The sequence below is a fragment of the Arachis stenosperma genome, chromosome 3 (assembly GCF_014773155.1).
Source record: "Arachis stenosperma cultivar V10309 chromosome 3, arast.V10309.gnm1.PFL2, whole genome shotgun sequence".
Classification (NCBI taxonomy): domain Eukaryota; kingdom Viridiplantae; phylum Streptophyta; class Magnoliopsida; order Fabales; family Fabaceae; genus Arachis; species Arachis stenosperma.
The window spans coordinates 96,416,992-96,434,924 of NC_080379.1; the positions used below are offsets into that span (position 1 = coordinate 96,416,992).

At 31.7% G+C, this 17,933-nt stretch overlaps 1 protein-coding gene across 1 annotated transcript; it reads right to left on the reverse strand.

The window, feature by feature from the left end:
* Positions 1-4,891: 4,891 nt before the first annotated feature.
* On the reverse strand, positions 4,892-7,709 carry LOC130969629 (inositol oxygenase 2-like). The gene is made up of 11 exons (XM_057895449.1): positions 7,486-7,709; positions 7,224-7,362; positions 6,769-6,850; positions 6,468-6,672; positions 6,181-6,240; positions 6,037-6,089; positions 5,808-5,930; positions 5,640-5,709; positions 5,437-5,515; positions 5,274-5,355; positions 4,892-5,151 (listed from the first exon to the last, which is right to left on the reverse strand). Exons 1-11 carry the CDS (start codon positions 7,514-7,516, stop codon positions 5,125-5,127), a joined length of 951 nt encoding a protein of 316 aa, XP_057751432.1. The 5' UTR covers positions 7,517-7,709; the 3' UTR covers positions 4,892-5,124.
* Between the last annotated feature and the right edge of the window lie 10,224 nt (positions 7,710-17,933).

The following is a 17,933-nucleotide window of genomic DNA, read 5'->3' on the forward strand; positions in this document are numbered from 1 at the left end:
CTGAAGAACAATTATATTTTCTTGAGTTGGGTCATTGTACGATTCTTTTTATTCCCCCAACTTGAAATACACCAAATCATGTCAGAACACACCTCAAGCATTGAATAGAAACAAACCTCTGTTTATGAGAATTTACATAGTTGCAGTTTTTTCTTTTTTTTTTCATGCCTTTTTTTCTTGAATAAATTATTAAATGATTTTTTTTTCTAAATAAATATATATACAGAATTAGAAGCAGAACATGGTAACACAAGAATTAATAAAATGGTAATAAAAATAGAAATTACATGTTATCACTTGGCTTATTTACACTGCTCTGATCTGTCTATGTTTGAAAGACAGGATCATTTTCACTTGCCAAGTTCACATCCGACATTATAAGGACAAAATAAATATTATTCAGTAAAACCAGAGTAATTAATTATATTAAGATTTAGAAAATTTTATCAAATAAAGGATTTTACATTTGCGAAGAATCATACTGAGCTTCTGTGGAGCGAAACCCACTTTCTGGTATATCTGTACTTTTTTTCGCATCCTAAGAAAGCAAATAATCATCAGCCAACAAAAGCACAATAAAATTGCCAAAATACACCAGAAAGCAACATACCTTTCTACAGGCTTGTCATTTATTTTCTTCTTTTTTTACTTCTCTTAAAAATTTCCGTGTTTTGTTCATTTCTGATAGTACATGCAAAAGATTATGTTAACAATTAAAATTTTGATGAAAAAGAAAAGATAGGTTTACAATGTATCTTACTCCTTAGTCCAGTGCAGCATCCAGGGTGATCTAGGAATTGTATCCACCGGCTTGTTTTTGTGTTTGGATTCGTAAAAGTATACAATCATCAGAGTATAGAGACAGCCATCAACGGATTTTTTCTTTTTCAAGATGTGCTTAATTATGCCCTTGATGAGGAAGTTGAGGATATGACCACCCCAATTCCGCTCACGTTGGGTGTCCACACGAAAAATCGGCGACATGTGGATGGGAGAAACCTTATTTATTGTTGTCAACAACAAGAATGGCATTTAGATGTAGAGGATGAACGTCCTCTTGAACTTAAGCCGATCTTCGTCACCGTCAACACCGATCTCCATCATCAAGTATGTCAATTGCTTCAACGTTTTTCCTTGGAAGCTTCTATAAACTTTCTTGTCCTCCTCAGTAAACTCTTTAAAATTAACTTTTCTTGGAAAGAGCATCCCTACAAAACAGCAAAACAAGATCATCAATTACACTTGAATTCACTTGAAATACACTTCTATTATTTTTTTATTACATGACATAATATTAGTTCAAAAGAATATATTATAAAGAATAAATTACAAACAATGCAAGTATAACAGTTTGTGTAATTGGTTACCAAATGCATGCAAGTCAAGGATAGCTCCTATATTTTCCTTGTTGATGCTCAATACACCATACCGGGTGTCCAGTGTGTTTCTTATCAAATCAAAGGAATATGCCAACTTCTTCAAGAGCTTATGCGGTACATTTATGAGAGGGATGTGCATCAAACCATCAAATCCCAATTTCCAGACGATGGCCTTCTTTTTATTGCTCATGTTTTGGAACTTATCATGAAGGAGTCTTGTCGACCATCTCAAATAATTATGAGTTTTCTGTAAACAAAGGAGAATCATGTAAATAAACTATATTTATACAAGAAAAAATTGAATTAGTCTAAAATATATATGCTTACATTATATTTTGGTGCAGCAGGATTCTTGCTTGCCATTTTTATTGTAAGGAATAAGGTTAATAGATCGCAACATCACCAGTTACAGTCGAAATCACTTCATATACACCGAAATACCAGCCATATACACCTCTATTATTTTGTTAATTACATGACATAATATGAGTTCAAAATGATATTCAAGTCAATCAAATATGCATCAAATGACACACCAGAAGCACAAGGACAATATTCTGTTGCACCAGTTATACTCGAATTCACTTAAAATTCACCGAAATACCAGCCATATACACCTATATTATTTTTTAGATTACATGACCTAATATGAGTTCAAAATGATATTCAAGTCAACCAAATATGAATAAAATGACACTAGAAGAACAAGGACAATATTCTGTTTCTAGTTACACCAGGAAAACGACTACAGCACCAGTTACACTTGATTTCGCTTGATATACACCGAAATACCAGCCATATACATCTCTATTATTTTGTTGATTATATGACATAATATGAGTTTAAAATGATATTCAAATCAACCAAACATGCATAAAATGGCACTAGAAGCACAAGAACAATATTCAAGAACAATAGCACCAGTTACACGCGAATTTACTTGAAATACAGCGAAAGTTTTTATGTATAAAAACTCATTTCATAGAAACAAACTCAGTTCAAACAAGTAACATGTTCAAAAACACATGAAAATATATGTTAAAGTATACGTGAAAATATTACGTAAAACAGTTATCACTGATTGAACAGTATGATGAAAACACTAATATGTATTTTAAACCAAGAATACATAATGAATCTACTTAATAAATAGAAAGATGACTATCTAGTGTTTTACGATCGAAATGAGAAGAAAAAAGTGAAAAAATTTGACAATTAGCGAAACAGTACCTTAAGTAATCTTTCGTATTTTATTTCTGTGTTTTTTTATGGAGATTTTGAACTTCTCTTGTAGATTTCCTTGAATTTTTGCGATGATTTTGACAGTTTTTTGAGAGATTTCGAGCGTTATTTGAATCCTCAAGGTTGAGGTTTTGATCGAAGAAGAAAAAGAAGAAAAAATATCTTTCATAATTTGAGCGCACTATGAAATGGTTGAGTAAGTGCGTGTTTATATGCACGTTAATGTGAATGTTGTTTTTGTTGGATTTGAGCTAACTTGAACTTATAAGACAAAAAAATTTGTATATATAACAGGTCTGTTAATTAAAAAATAAATCTATTATAATTTTTTTTATTATTTTAATTTTTTAAATTTTAAAATTAAAAATAAAAAGAATTGGTTTGAGTTGACCACGTGTTGCGATTCTTAATTAATTAAGTACAAAAACTTTGTTTCTTGGTTTGAGAAAGAATAGTTTATTTATTCTTCTTATATCCTTCCTAGGAGAAAAATAATGATATCTGCTTTTTTATAAAATTAAAATATTTTATAAATATTATTATATTTATGTGATATAAGTGCATCATTATAGGTCTGTTAAAGGGGTATAAAAAAACCGGAAAAAGTTAACAGGAAGAATAAGACAAAACCCAAGAATGATCAATAAAACATTGGTGATGAAAGGGGAACAAATTATTCATTTTTTGAATTGATTGGCTTCTTTCTTACATCTGGATTTAAAAGCTAATATACATCTAATATTTTTGTTATTTAAATATTATTATTTTATTAAGATAGTTATTAATTTGTTATTTTACTTTTAGTTATACTTAATTTTAGTAATATATAAATATTGGCACTTTAATAAAATAGTCGAATATAAGAAAATAAAAATGATTATTCTCATAAAATTGTATTAATGTAAAGATAATAAATAAAAATTGTTAAATTATTTAATATCTTTAATATTTTTATATAAGGATATTTTTTTTGCGAGTAAAAACTTAAAGCAAATATCCATCTTTAAATTATGATCGAATTATTAAAAAATAAGAATAGCTAAAAACCGCCCAGACTTTTTATTTTTTATTTTTTTGGGAGTCACTCATAGAAATATCTAAAATAATTTTTTTAAAGATATTTGTTAGTAATCAAAATTTAACACATGTAATCAATTAAATCATAGTATTTTTGTTAAAATTAAATCGAACAAATCGGTTTAGTAAACAAATCGATAAACCAAACTTTAAATCAGCTTAAATTAATATTTTTTATAAAATATGACTAAAATATTTATATATTAAGAATTTTAAACACTAACCCTTTTAATCGGTTCAAAATTTGGTTAGTTTATCGATTTTTTAGCCATTTAAGGGTCTGCCGATAGCCAATGAGTTACTGCATGCACAGGATTCGAACTCCCGACACTTGTTTAAACGACAAGTGAACTGACCACTTGACCAACCCAAGTTAATTTTTTATTTGAATGATTTTTTTTTACTTGGAATCATTTGAAACAAATTTTGAGGAGACTAAAAATTTAATAATAATATTTATATTAAAATAAAATTTATAAATATAATTATTCTTTAAGTTTGTTACTAATAAGATAATAAATAAATAATTCTACAGATGAAAAATAGAAAATAGTTTATAATGATACTTTTTGAGTCTTTGATGAGTTGAAATCTTTAATAATTGAATCAGAACTAAACTTTTCAGCTATTTATAATATTTATTGAAATTTTTTATCAATTTATACAAATACAATAATATAAATACTTATGAATATTCTAACATTTTTAATCATATACAAAATTAAATTAAATAAATAGTAAAAATATAAAATAATATTAAATTAAATAAATAAAAAATATCTAATTTTTTATATTTGAACTCAAAGGTAGAAAAAGTGCTGCTTATTTATTCTATTCTTAATTTTTTATTTTGTTAGATGATCTTTTTTTATTCTTATCTTTTTTTGTTAGATAATTTTTTTTATTTGATTTGATTGTTAGATAATTTTTTTTATTATCTTTTTTTGTGAGATAATTTTTTTATTTGATTTGATTTTACCTTTTAATTAAACTCACTCAATTCAGTCCAAATCTAATATGTTTTTAATGTTTAAAATTAAAAATAATTGTACAATTAAAACAAAAGATACGAATTAAATCTGAATATTTTAAATCATAATAAAATATGTGAGCCAATTGAACTATTTTTTTATAAAAGAATTAAAAGGGTCATGACTCCTATTATCTCAACTAAAGCTTGACTCATTTGAACCTTGAAAGAACTATATGAATAGTATATAATTTATTATGTGCTCTTCGCAATATGCTAATACACAATGCATGTACATAAATTTATGCGTTATAGAGTACAGTAGTTCAATGTTTAAAGACTGGATAAACGTGACGGATTGATCAATTTCAGCTTTCAACAAATTTTGTAACATGGTTTCAAGAAAACAAAAAACAACTCAATTCCCTCTTGGCTTCCATCCATCATATTGAAGTTTCACCATCTAAGCTTTGCTGGGAAATACTGCAAGCCATTTTAAAAACAAAAGAAGAATCCAAAAATTGTTAAACAAAAAAAAAAAGGAGAGATATTAAAACAATAGAAATAGATATAAATCAACAAAGATTACTCAAATTTGTTTTCACCTTCGCAATAAGAGATTGATAGTATGGCTTAACTTTTTCTACATCAACTAAGACTTTGCTCTTACTATACAGATCATATTTGCTGCACAAAATTATGAGTAATGTAAGTAGCGGTCAAAGATGTGACTATGAAAATATAGATTTAAGTTAGACAAGAGCTTACTTGAATACATGTAGCCATTTTAAGTTCTCACGATCGTCATCATTCATGAGATGTGTATATGCACCTTCTCTGTGTAAAGCTGCAATAATATACATCATATAGGGTTATTGTATTTGCATAACAAAGAACACCTAGTTATTATAACACAAGATTTAGATAGAACAATAATATATATTTATATAGCACATAATAAAATTGCTTACGATAGAAAGAGTGATATCTAATAATGAACAATCCTGCTGAAGGCAGAGTAGTGCCATTTTCCTTAGCAACCTATATATTCAAAAATGTACTGTTTAGTAAAATCCTAATAAAGAAAAGAACAAATTAATACATAAACATTATAAATCATGAATTCTATGAAGACTCACCAAATACATATAATCATCGTGTCCCCATGACATCATTACGTTATTGAGTCCACATTCTTTAGTGTAGATTCCATCCTTTGTGCCATATGCAGGATTTTTGATATCAGGGTTTTCCTTGAAATACTGCAAGAAGAAAGAAATTTATATCAACGATTAATTTAAGAGGAAAAAATAAAAGTAAAGGAAGAGTTCAGTTGAAATTTATATTATAAGAAAAGAAATTGTTTACCTTGTGGTGAATGTTTGCTTCATCGAAGGCACAACCAACCGGAAATGTATCTCCTACAATGTATTTATAATCATTCAGTTGAAATATTGAAGAAAAGAAAAAATATTCATACAAGGTTTAAGCTAATTAAGGAAGAGTTCTCACCAACAACTGCCCATTGAGGAAGCTCACCAAATTGAGGAAGTAGAAGAATCTTTCCAAGATCTGAAATAAATCAAAAGAACCATTTGTTAATTCCAAATTTGTCTAAAATCTGCAGTTTCACTCATTAAACAAAAGTAGCAGTCTTGTTTTTCATGTATAATGGGGACCAAGATATCCAAGGTAGGTTTGACCATAATAGAGGAAAGAAGGATATGCATGAGTCGGCCAAAATTTTTAATTGCCCTGTTAACCAAGCTTACACAAAAGGAATATCCAAGTGTATGTACCATGAATGAGAGCAGTCAAATGTAACCAATCCTCATTAGGATAATCTTTTTTAATAGCTTCAGCAGATTGAAGTAAATGTTGAATTTGAGGTTCATCTAAATCAGGATCGCTTTCGTCTACCACTTCATTAAGCAACTCACAACATTCCCATATACCCATTTCAGCCTTGTCCAATTTTCCGTAGTGCTCCCTCATTTTCTTCACCTGCAAAAGCGTTTAACAAATGAAATCTTGGTCATTATTGATCATTCATGTGACAGAATAAACACATTTTTTTGGGAAAATATGAAGTTTGCTTACAAAGTCATATGTCTGGTTGATGTGCTGCAATCTATAGAATTCCTCCACACCCTTTTGCCTTTCACTTTCAGCATCATAATCCCTGCCAAATCATCCGCATTGGCTCGCCGCATTAGCGTTATTATTATAAACATAAGACACAAGAAAAGACTGGGTTGCAGTTATTTATGAGAATAAGATAAGATAAGACATTGAGAACAAGATATAAAGGACAGATATATAAAATTATGTGTTCTTATATTTTGTTTGGTGATAAACTAAAATAAATTATAAAAATTTAATTTATTTTCATTCAAAAAATTTGAGATAGAAAATATAATAATAAAAAATATAATTATAAAAAATTAACAAAAATAATAAAAAAAAATAAATTGTATTCTTATTAGTGTCCTGTCTTTATAAACAAAGTCTTTATAAACAAACGTAGCCCTGAGAATAGAAAATAGAGCCGAAACCTGAAGGAATGGCCAAATGAATTCACTTCTGGGGTTGCGAATCCATTCTGAGACACCTCCTTTGGCATTGAAAATCCACCATCCAACACAAGCTCGTTGGTTTCGTTAGAGTCCACATTCTTCACGTCAAATTGTGAATCTGAAGAATATGCCACAATGTGATACTAATCATGATTTTGATATGGAGCATTTGTGCTATACTATGAATCCGGAAAGTCAAAATCAAATAAATAAATAAGTGAGAAACGCAATCATATCATACCGAAGATAGGTTGCTCAATGAGAATAGTCATCTTGGATTGCAAAGAAGCAGCGTAACACACAAGAGATAACAGAAATAAAGCAAACAAGAAAGGAACGAGAAAAAATCGAAATAAAATGTGGGTGTGGCAACAAGTTGAGAAGAAGGGGGCTTATATAGAATAACAAAATGTCCTTGACGGAGAATTTGGAAGCTCGGAGTCCTCAACTGAAAAATTTAAAACCGTACTTCTATCTTTAGCAACTTGTAATCAAATCAAATCAAATACAATCTTAAACTGCTGACGTTGACCTGAATATTTTTCGCATTATAAAGTAATCCTATAATCCCTACGCGCCTACACCACTCTCCTTAGAATATCCTCTACACTAATAATAATAATAATAATAAAAAATTTAATAACACTATTCATGCACCAAAATATTTAACACTCGTATAAAAATATTATTATTAGCAGTTAATTATATATTTAAATATTTTTAATTAAAAAATAAAAATATATATTAATTATTAAAAATAATTGATGTCAAAATAATATCTATTATAAAAAATGTATGTGCAGCGATATTGTTGAAAATTCTCACATGATTATTAGTGTACAAGAAAAAAAATGATACTACACACTAGTACTTATTAATCAGTGCTAAGAGGAGTTAAATTCTTAAATTCCTAATGATTTATATCCGTTATTCTATATGTTAACATAAATATCCCAGCTTGGCCTTTTGTCAAACCCCAAAAAAAAAATTATATTCTAAATTTAATAAAAGATCAAACAATCACTTTTTTCTTTTTTAATTTTTGTCTATTTGTCTAATTGTATCAAGTAAATACTTATCATATTTTCAAGATTTATCCATTTATGGTTAGAGGCTTAGAGCTGTTACTGTGCTGGCAAAGAAAAGGAATGATTTTATGGAATTTCGGTTTAATCCCAAAAAAGGGTTGTAAAGGAAATTTGTGATTGCTGGAGGAGTTGCCTATCCTAAATAAATAATCTTAAACTGAAGTGCATGAGTCAGCCTTACGTGCAAATCATATCTTCAAGTTGAGAAAGTTGCATTGTTTGGTCTGACGAAGCATCTACTCACAACAGACTCATCTGTTGACCTTTCCGCCCGTTTTTAAGTACCAAGTCTTGTTTCATTAAATATCATATCATAAAACTTAGAGTTATGAGCATTTATAACCATGTAAAAAGATTTTTTTTGGTGAGTTAATTTTTTTTTAATTTCTCTTTTTTTTTAAATTTTTATAAAAAATAAAAGTAATTTTATATTTAGATATTTTATATAAAAATTTTTTTTATTTATTAATTATGTTTGAGTATAATCATATAAAAGTATTTTTTTGTTTATTTATTAGGTGAAAAATATATTTTTTTAAAGAAAAAAATTTTTAAAAAATGATGTTAATTATAACTTGTCAAAAAATATATTTTTTATTTTTTTAGTATTTTTATTTTACTACTAAAAATTTAAATATGTTAAAAAAATTATTTTTATCAACTTAATAACGCCCAAACAAACACATTATCAACCCCAAATCTTCTCATGATGAAAATATATTAAGATCAATTTTTTATTTATTTTAGTATTCAAGAAAACAGCAAGTTCAAACTGTAATGGTAGCTTTGGAAAATTTCTGCAGAGCCTCTGGGATGAAGGGTAATGTGGAGAAATCTAAAGCGCTATGCTCTAGGAATGTTTCAGCAACAAGAAAAGAGATTTTCACTGGAGTCTCCTCCATCAGATTTGTCCAGAACTTGGGCAAGTATTTAGGGGTGAACCTTAATCTCTCTCGGGTGACACGCGCAACTTTCAATGATGTTCTGGACAAGATTCGGGGAAGGCTAGCCAGCTGGAAAGGGAGATTGCTTAATAAGGCAGGTAGACTCTGTTTGCTCAACTCGGTAGTGACTGCGATTCCTACTTATCGTATACAAGTATCTCTCTTCCCTAAAGGGGTAACTAATAAGATAGAATCCATGATGCGAACCTTTCTATGGAAGGGTCAAGCTGATGGTAGAGGCCTGAATCTAGTTAACTGGAAAGTGTTAGTCACCCCTAAGAAATTTGGAGGTCTGGGAATTAGAGATCCTTTTTTTGCCAATATTGCTCTTTTTGGAAAACTAGTTTGGCAACTTTTTCACCATCCCGATAAGCTATGGGTTCAACTATTAACGGTGAAATACCATTCTTCTAAGGATGATTGTCTTAGTCGGTCTCGAGAAAGGGGATCTTATGTTTGGAAGAGTATATGTCGAGCTTGGGATATCCTGAAGGAAAGTTTTATTTGGTGCATTGGGGATTTGGAACAGAACTTTTGGTTTTCTAAATGGAGAAGAGAGGGGCGACTGTGTCAGGAGATGGATTATGTTCACATTTCTGATTCGGATCTCAGGATCTTGGACCTTTGGTCATCTGGACAGTGGAACCTTGAGAATATCTATTCTCCTCTGAATCAGTCTCTGCAGAGCAACATTAACTCTTACAACCCAGATGTTCAAGCTGATTCAGAGGTCGGTTGGTGTTGGACTGGTGCGGTTTCAAAGGTTTATGATGCTCATAGTGGTTATTTGTGGCTCAGTAAGAAGATGTTTAGTTGGGAGGATAGGGGTAATTGGCTTTGGCTTTGGCGTCAACATGTTCCGGAAAAGCACAAATTTTTGGCCTGGCTATGTCTTCAGGAGGCTCTTCCTACTGCTGCATTTCGTTTTAGGAGGGGCATTTCGCACACGGATAGCTGTCAACGATGTTTCTCAGGTCAGGAATCGGTATTACATTGTATTCGGGATTGTCCAAAAGCCCAACTTGTTTGGCAAGCTTTAGGGATCTCCGATCAACCAGTGGATTTGATGAGTTGGTTCTTACATAATAGCAAACAGCGCCCCTTTAGATTCTTTTCTGGTCTCTGGTGGATTTGGCGTTTGAGGAATAACGAGATCTTTCATCCTCACGACCATTGGACCACAGACAAGGTGATTGGTATGGCTTTGTCCTTGGAAAAGAAGCTCCGAAATATTTTTGAGTTGCAACGACTGTCTATCCCCTCAACCATTAGTGGCTCTTGGATTCCCCCCTCAGTGGGTACCTTTAAGATTAATTGTGATGCTAGCTATCCTGGCAGTGGTGCTCGAGTTGGTTTTGCTTGTGTTAGCAGATATTGGAAGGGAAGGTGGCAACGAGGCTGTCTGGGAACAATTGAGAGTCATAGCATTTTGCAAGGAGAGTTGTTTGCTATTTGGAGAGGCTTTCTTTTAGCATGGGACTCGGGACAAAGAGACATTATATGTGAGACAGATTGTGTGGAGGCTTTTACTATTGTCAATAATTTACAAGATTGCTCTGGGTTTATTGATCCTTTGGTGTTAAAAATTCGAGATATCATGTCTTGGAAATGGCGTGCTGATCTTCGGTTGATCTTGAGAGATGCAAATACAGTAGCAGACATCATGGCAAAGACCGCAATGAGGACCCTTTCTCCCCAAGTGGAGCTTCCGTTGCCTTGGAAAGAATTTGAGAGTAGTATTCAGCGGAACTGCATTTCTTAAACTGTTTCTTGTTTTTTTTTTTTCTCGTTCTTAGTTTTTGTTTATTTCCTTTAAGTCACCAAAAAAAATATATTTGATGACATTTGGATCAACTACCCAAATACATATGTTAGATGTGGTCATGTGGATGCACTTAAAATATAAATAATATAAAAACATATATGATAGGATTTTTTTTAGTAATAAAAAACGTATTATTTTCAAAAAAAAACTAAAGAGCACTGTTGTTGTTGTTGTTGGAGAATAATAATAAAAGATTGGAGTAGTTGGAAATGTTTTTACGAGTACATAATTAGCAGTACAAAGTTAAGAATACACTGTAGAAAAGAATAACGCTAAAAATAGTTGATGAATTTTTTTACGATTTTTTTTTTCTTTATTAGCTTGTGGTTGTTCTTGTTCTACCTATTGTATTGAACTCTCTTATTAAAAAGAATGCAATATACATCTAATTTTTAGAGTTGGGTAAATTTAAAAAAAAAAACTCAGTCTTGCGATTTTTTAGAATAAATTATTTTTTCGTTATTTATTTAAATGAAAAATTCCAAGGAAGCAGCTGTTAGCTGCCATGCATTGCAAACACGCTACCAATCTCATTCTGCATTTGGCACCGTGAGTCATGAGGCATGACAATCTCTCTTAGATTTTAGATTATTTGTACAATTAAATTTCATGTACTAATTATTTTAAACAAACAATAATTTATTGACAGTACGCGGATAAGTTAACTATTAATTTCTTATAAATTATTTTTGAAAATTTAAATTATTAGAACAGAAAATATAAATAATTTTTGCCTAGGTACTAGTTATGGAAAATACAAAATGAGTGATAATTCTAACTGAATTTTTAATCTGGAATTGAGTCAGCATTTTTCCTTTCATGGATCTGAGAGTGAGACAGCGAAGAACCTGATAAATTAATATATGTGGACTGCGTTATATTCGACATTTTCGGTTAGGGAAAATTAAGTTCACATGTTAAATGCCACCAAAAGTAAAAAAGTACATATGTTATCCAAATTTTCAATAAGATCCACATGTTAAATAACACGCCTTGAACCATACCCAATAATATGAAGATACTGTGCTATAAAATGAAACGTGTACTATTAAGTGTATAATGTCAAGGGATATGATACGAGAAATGTTTTTCGCAGAATGGAATACGAATAAATTGAAGTTTTGGTGCGGGGAAAAGAACAACTTTAAAACTGCGTATGTGACGGTAACATGATCCCTAATTCCCTATATATATTTTTTTCTCTTTTGTCCTTACTATCGAGTATGGACTCTCTATCCTCCCAAACTGTCCAATGATGTTTTGTTATCTCTGTCAGAAGGATTAAAAAAGGGTCCAAATTGTTCAACGAGCTCTTACCGAGCTCAACACACTTATACTTCATGCAAAGAGGCATATGAAAGTTACGTAGGTTTAAACAGATTCTTAGCAGCCACCGGGCACATAATATGTACTTCAAATTTTGGGCTCATCTTTGGAAGGAAGGTTACAAACACAAATTTAATGCAAAACATTCAGCCATGTGATTCCTTGGGGAAGTATTTTGGATTACATGGTAAGTGGAAAGTCAAAGTTGTCACTCTAGCCATGGATTTGAAAGAAAAATTTGTTAACTCCATAGGCAAATAGATGCTGATTAAAGTGATCTTGCAATCCACTGTTTCCTATGCCATGTCTATTTTGAGATTCCCTGAATGTGTTTTTGTTAAGGACATTTGCGCTAAACTACCCTGATAGCAAATAGAAGAGCAAGATGGGGAATGGATGTCAAGGAGTTTAGTTTCATCATATGAACTCTGCTCTGCTTGCATAAACAATCTCAAAGAATCCATAAGCAGATCTACTTGGTGTAGGACAATCAACTATATTAGGTATATACCAAACTTAGCCACCAATGTAGAATATATATTGAAATACCAAATATACATTAAAAATAAGTTAAACTACATATGTATTTACATACAAACACATGGTAACTAATTTGATGGCTGATTTTTGGTATGCATATATAGCATTTTTGTTGAACAAGCTAAAGGGCTGAGAATTGTAAAGACAGAAAAAAAGGACTTGTAGCTTGGGAGAGATCACTGGCTCCCGGCACTTGATGAAACAAATTTGGGTCATTTTCGGATTAAACATGTTTTTAGTCCCCATGAATATATTGTTTTGGAGCATATAAACTTGTAAGTGAATGTCAAATAATCCTCCTAATTCAAAATAGCATGTATTGTAGTTCACACAATCTTCCAGAACCATTCAATATATGCATGAATTTCGGATTAAAAGAAATTAAGACTCACCTGTATGCCCAATTTGTAACTTATTATGTCTCAAGAAAGTTGAAAATGCATTGCTCCTCTGCCATTGGACAAAGCCGGTGTTGTTTAGCTCCTCTGCTATTGCTCATGCGAGTTAAAGGAAAGGAACTATAAGCAAATAAGGGATCATCATTCATAGCTAACTTACTTTGGACTATATGCAATTGGAAAAGCTTCTTTTTGAAAATAGCTCCACAAGCACATGGTTCTTTCTATCTTTGCTGAATACCTTCCAATTTGGACTAATCAAACTGATACAGAATTATCGATGACTGTAATAGCAACAACATATCCACAATTGTCTGCAACATGATGGCCTATACTTCCACCAAATTGATAAATGGGGAGAGCTAACATAATTCCTGAGACTAGTACTGCATGGTAGTAATGGCACTAGCTTAACTAAATAGAACATAAAAGTGAAACTTGTGACATTCTTGAAAGAGCAAAAGAGTAACATAGGACTCTTTTCTTAGGTAAAGAAACATCCCTGCAAGAATATTCCAAAGAGAACTTGTAGAACAAGCAACAACTATTTGAATGTGGCATCAGAAATATGCAACAAGCACCATCCGGTTTAATTCAGTTAATAACAGAATGGGTTTGTTTATCTACCTAAGGAACTGAATAAACAGGTAAATTTCAAGACTTCAATGAACAAGAATATTTTTAAAAAATAAAAAATTCTAAAGGTCAAATTTTTATCCAATTTTTTTTATATACTTTCGAAATATTTATCCAAATATTTTTATAAAATTTTGAATCAAATGGATAAACAATTTGTCTAGTATAGACTTTTGTCGTTTTTAATTTTTTTTTATTATTTTTGTCGTATTTTATAATATTTTGAGAATAATTTGGTCATTATCAAAAGTAAAAGTTATTTTTATCAGTATCTTAAAAATTAGGTGTATTTTTTATAGTTTATCCAAGAAATATTTTCTAGAATTATAAAGGAATTAAGGAAATAAACAAAACTCCAAAAGATAAAAAAGAAAATAATATAAGAAACAAATACATGACGAGTTATATGAGATCTTGATGAGTAAAATGTCTTACTCGATAAATTTAATATAAATATAAAGGTTACGGAAGATATAAATCCTATGTAAAGTTTTGAGTGCGTGTTGGCTTTATTGTAGAAAGAAAATCTCTATATTCCTAATCTCTGTAATTAACATAGTTCAGATAGGATATTTTAATTATTTTCTCATACAATATACTAGTGAAAAGATCTATGCGCTATACATAAATGAATCAAATAATCACTTATAGTAACCTGATGGCACGATCATACCCAAATATGAATTACCTAACATTAAACGAATAATCTACATCACATCATATAAATGATTACATAGTGTATCGATGTCATGAGAAAAAATAAAATCATAAAACATCACCTCATAAAATATTATTGAAGACCTCCTTGAATATAGCATTTATAATACTACCTCTAGGCATTGGTCCGTTGTTTTGGAAACAACATTTTCATGTGACAGTAGTCATGCTAAAAGTGCTCTGTTGCTAGGGTTTTTCAAAAAGTGCTCTGCTAGGATTTTGAGGTTAATCTTTATTAAATTTTCTATGAGTAAGTCTCATATGAATTGATAATGGCAGTATCTGCTGCATCTCATGTAAAATCCGGTTAATTAATGACTAATTAACTCGTAAATTAAAATATGTTTTAGAAAATGAGAAATGAGGTTTTATATGGTTTAATGTGATAGAGAAATTTAAAACGAGAATTTTGGCATCAATTTTAAGAAAATCGGCTTAAGATTGGGTCAAACGGGCCAAATCGGACCAACCGGACCCATGTTGAGCCCAAAGCCTAGCTAAGCCTCATTAAACAAGAGGGCTCAGCCCTCTCCTTCTCCCCACAAAAGTAAAACACACTGTTGGGCAGCCATGGAAGAGAAGAAGAAGCAAACCCTCATTCCATCTTCAAACCTTGATAACTTTTTATCCGGAGCTCTGACTGACGAGCCGTTTCCGGCCATGCGTCGAGCTCTTCAATTTTATATAAACAAAACAGTAAGTAAATCGCGTTTGCCTAGCTCCATTTCTGCTGGTGTATTAATTTCGGGTTTAAGGTTTGAGGAACTCAATTCCTTGGTGATTTTCATGTTTTAGGGGTCCATTAGACTTGATTCCTTGTAAGTATTGTTCAAGGATCAGTGGGTAAAAGTAAGAGATCTCAAACCCTAATGAAATTTCTGAATTTAGGCATTTGGGTATTGAGTTGTTGTGTTTGGATGTGGTAATTGTGGTTTAGGTAGTGTGTATGTGAATGTTGATGCTTGTTGAAGCTTGTTGGTGATTTTGGAAGCTTGGAAGTGGAGTTGTGAGGCTGGAAATCTGAGCTTGGTGGTGTCGGAGCCCCAGGACTTGAAGAAAAGTGAAATTAAAAGTGTTCCAGATTGAGCGGGGAATCGGCCAAGGTATGATTTCGATTTCCTGTATCTAAAATGTAATGTGGTGTGAAAACTTAGGCTAGTGACCCATAGGATAGGAATTGAATTTGTGATGATGGTTGATTGGTTGTTGAAATTGTTGTATGATTATGTGATTATTGGTTTGTGGAGGGTATGATTGAAGTTCTTGATTGATGACGTATGTGAGTTTTATATGATAATGATACTTGGTATATGGAAAGGTTGATTTGAAGTTGAGATTGGGCTTGATATGGATAGGTTGATGAATTATGATTATGTTAAACGATGATTGTGTTGGTATTCGATGTTGATAATGTGTTATGATGAATATATATATGGATAGGTTGATGAATAATGTGTTATTGTTGAAGTAAATCATTTATGATGATGAGTTATGGAAAATGGATTGGTTGTGAATGTTGCTATTTGTTACTGAGCACGTAAGGTTATAAGTAGTATGGGTTGATATGCTCAAATGTAGGTAAGATTGAGGCTCTTGTGGGTGAGCATGATTTGAAGTGTGATTTTGATATGTGTATATATATGGTGATTGATGAACTTGAATGCTTGATTTTAAATTGTGATATGGAATGTTGGTTATGAATTGAATCATTGAATTGAAATTTGGTTAAATATGGAAGAATTGATGGGCTTAGGTTTGAATGAGGTTCGAAAATGAGTAATGTTGGAATGGTTGAGTTTTAGTTGATTTGAATGAAATTGGGAAGTGTATGTTTTGGAAACTTGGAGGTTTATGAAATTGGTAAAAATGAAAGTTTAGTGAACTTCAACGGATCATATCTCAAGCTATTTTTTTTGGAATTTGATGAATTTTATATCAAATGAAAGATAATTTTATAAGCTTTAAAATGGTTTAAATTTGGTTGAAATCGAAATTTTATGGAAGGAGATATGATCATTTCTGGTTTATGTGCGCATGCACAGGCCTATGCGCACGGACACCCTGTGGATCTTTGGACCTGTGCGCACGCACACATTTGTGCGTATGCACACACAGGGAAGTGGCCGCAGCTGGGAGCGCTAGTACGCCCTGTGCACGCACACAACATTAAGGTTTTTGCAAGCTGTGTGTGCGCAAAGCTCTGTGCGTATGCACATGTTGGGAATTTTACCTTCTGTGCGTATGCACACTTTCTGAAAACACTTCTGGGTGTGCGCACGCACAACCCTGTGCGTGCACACGACCCTGTTCTTTTATAAAGTTTTTGTTTTCAAATATTTCACTTTTCCAACAAGCTTGTAACCTTACAGATGTTGTTTCGTTCTTATAAACCCCTAATTTCATCCTTTAAATCTTAGATCAATGTAGAATGCCTAGTGATTGAGAGGAAGCTAGGGAAGGGGGTAACTTATGGGGGAAGAAAGGGGATATTATGATGAGTTACGATTAATGTTGAGAATTATTATAGTTGTTGAGAATGGTTAGTATTGTTGATGATTAATAATGGTTAATGAGAATGTTATTGGTGAAGGAATGAGGAGAATTATCTGTTAGAATGGACTATGTATATGCGTATTGTTCATGCCCTGGGTCGAGCTGTATGACCCGAGCTAACTGAAGGCAAGACGACCGACCTCTTCAGGTCAAAGGTTACCCAACCTCTTCTCAAAAGAGAACGGCCAAATCACTAGGAGAGCCCAAAAAGGGCCCAAACAGAGGAACACGACCTAAGTCCAAAGGCAGCCCAAGCCTAGAAAGATAAGGGTGGTTCCCTTAAAGATAAGATAACTCTACTCAAAGATAAAGATAAGATAACTATCTTATCTCCAGAAAAGGTCACTCTACAATATTATAAATACACTGGAACACCCAGGTATAACTCATACTATGATCCTACTAAAAACCTGCTAAAAGCCCATGCTAAATTAGGCATCGGAGTCTCTTGCAGGTACCTGATGGTGTTTTTTGTGGAAAAAATGAATTTCCAAACACACAAACTCACCGGCAAGTGTACCGGATCGCATCAAGTAGTAATAACTCACTTAGAGTGAGGTCGATCCCACATGGATTGATGGATCAAGCAACTTTAGTGAGTGATTAGTTTAGTCAAGCTAACATTGAGTGATTGGGTGAAATTGAGCAACAGAAATTAAAAA

Bases quoted from the DNA above. Each gene is read 5' to 3' on its own strand.
- LOC130969629 (XM_057895449.1), bottom strand. From the start codon at position 7,516: ATGACTATTCTCATTGAGCAACCTATCTTCG. The intron at 6,090-6,180 runs GTGAGAACTCTT...AATACATTGTAG, and splicing joins TCCTCAATGGGCAGTTGTTG to GAGATACATTTCCGGTTGGT. The intron at 5,931-6,036 runs GTAAACAATTTC...TTCTTCTTGCAG, and splicing joins AAGCAAACATTCACCACAAG to TATTTCAAGGAAAACCCTGA.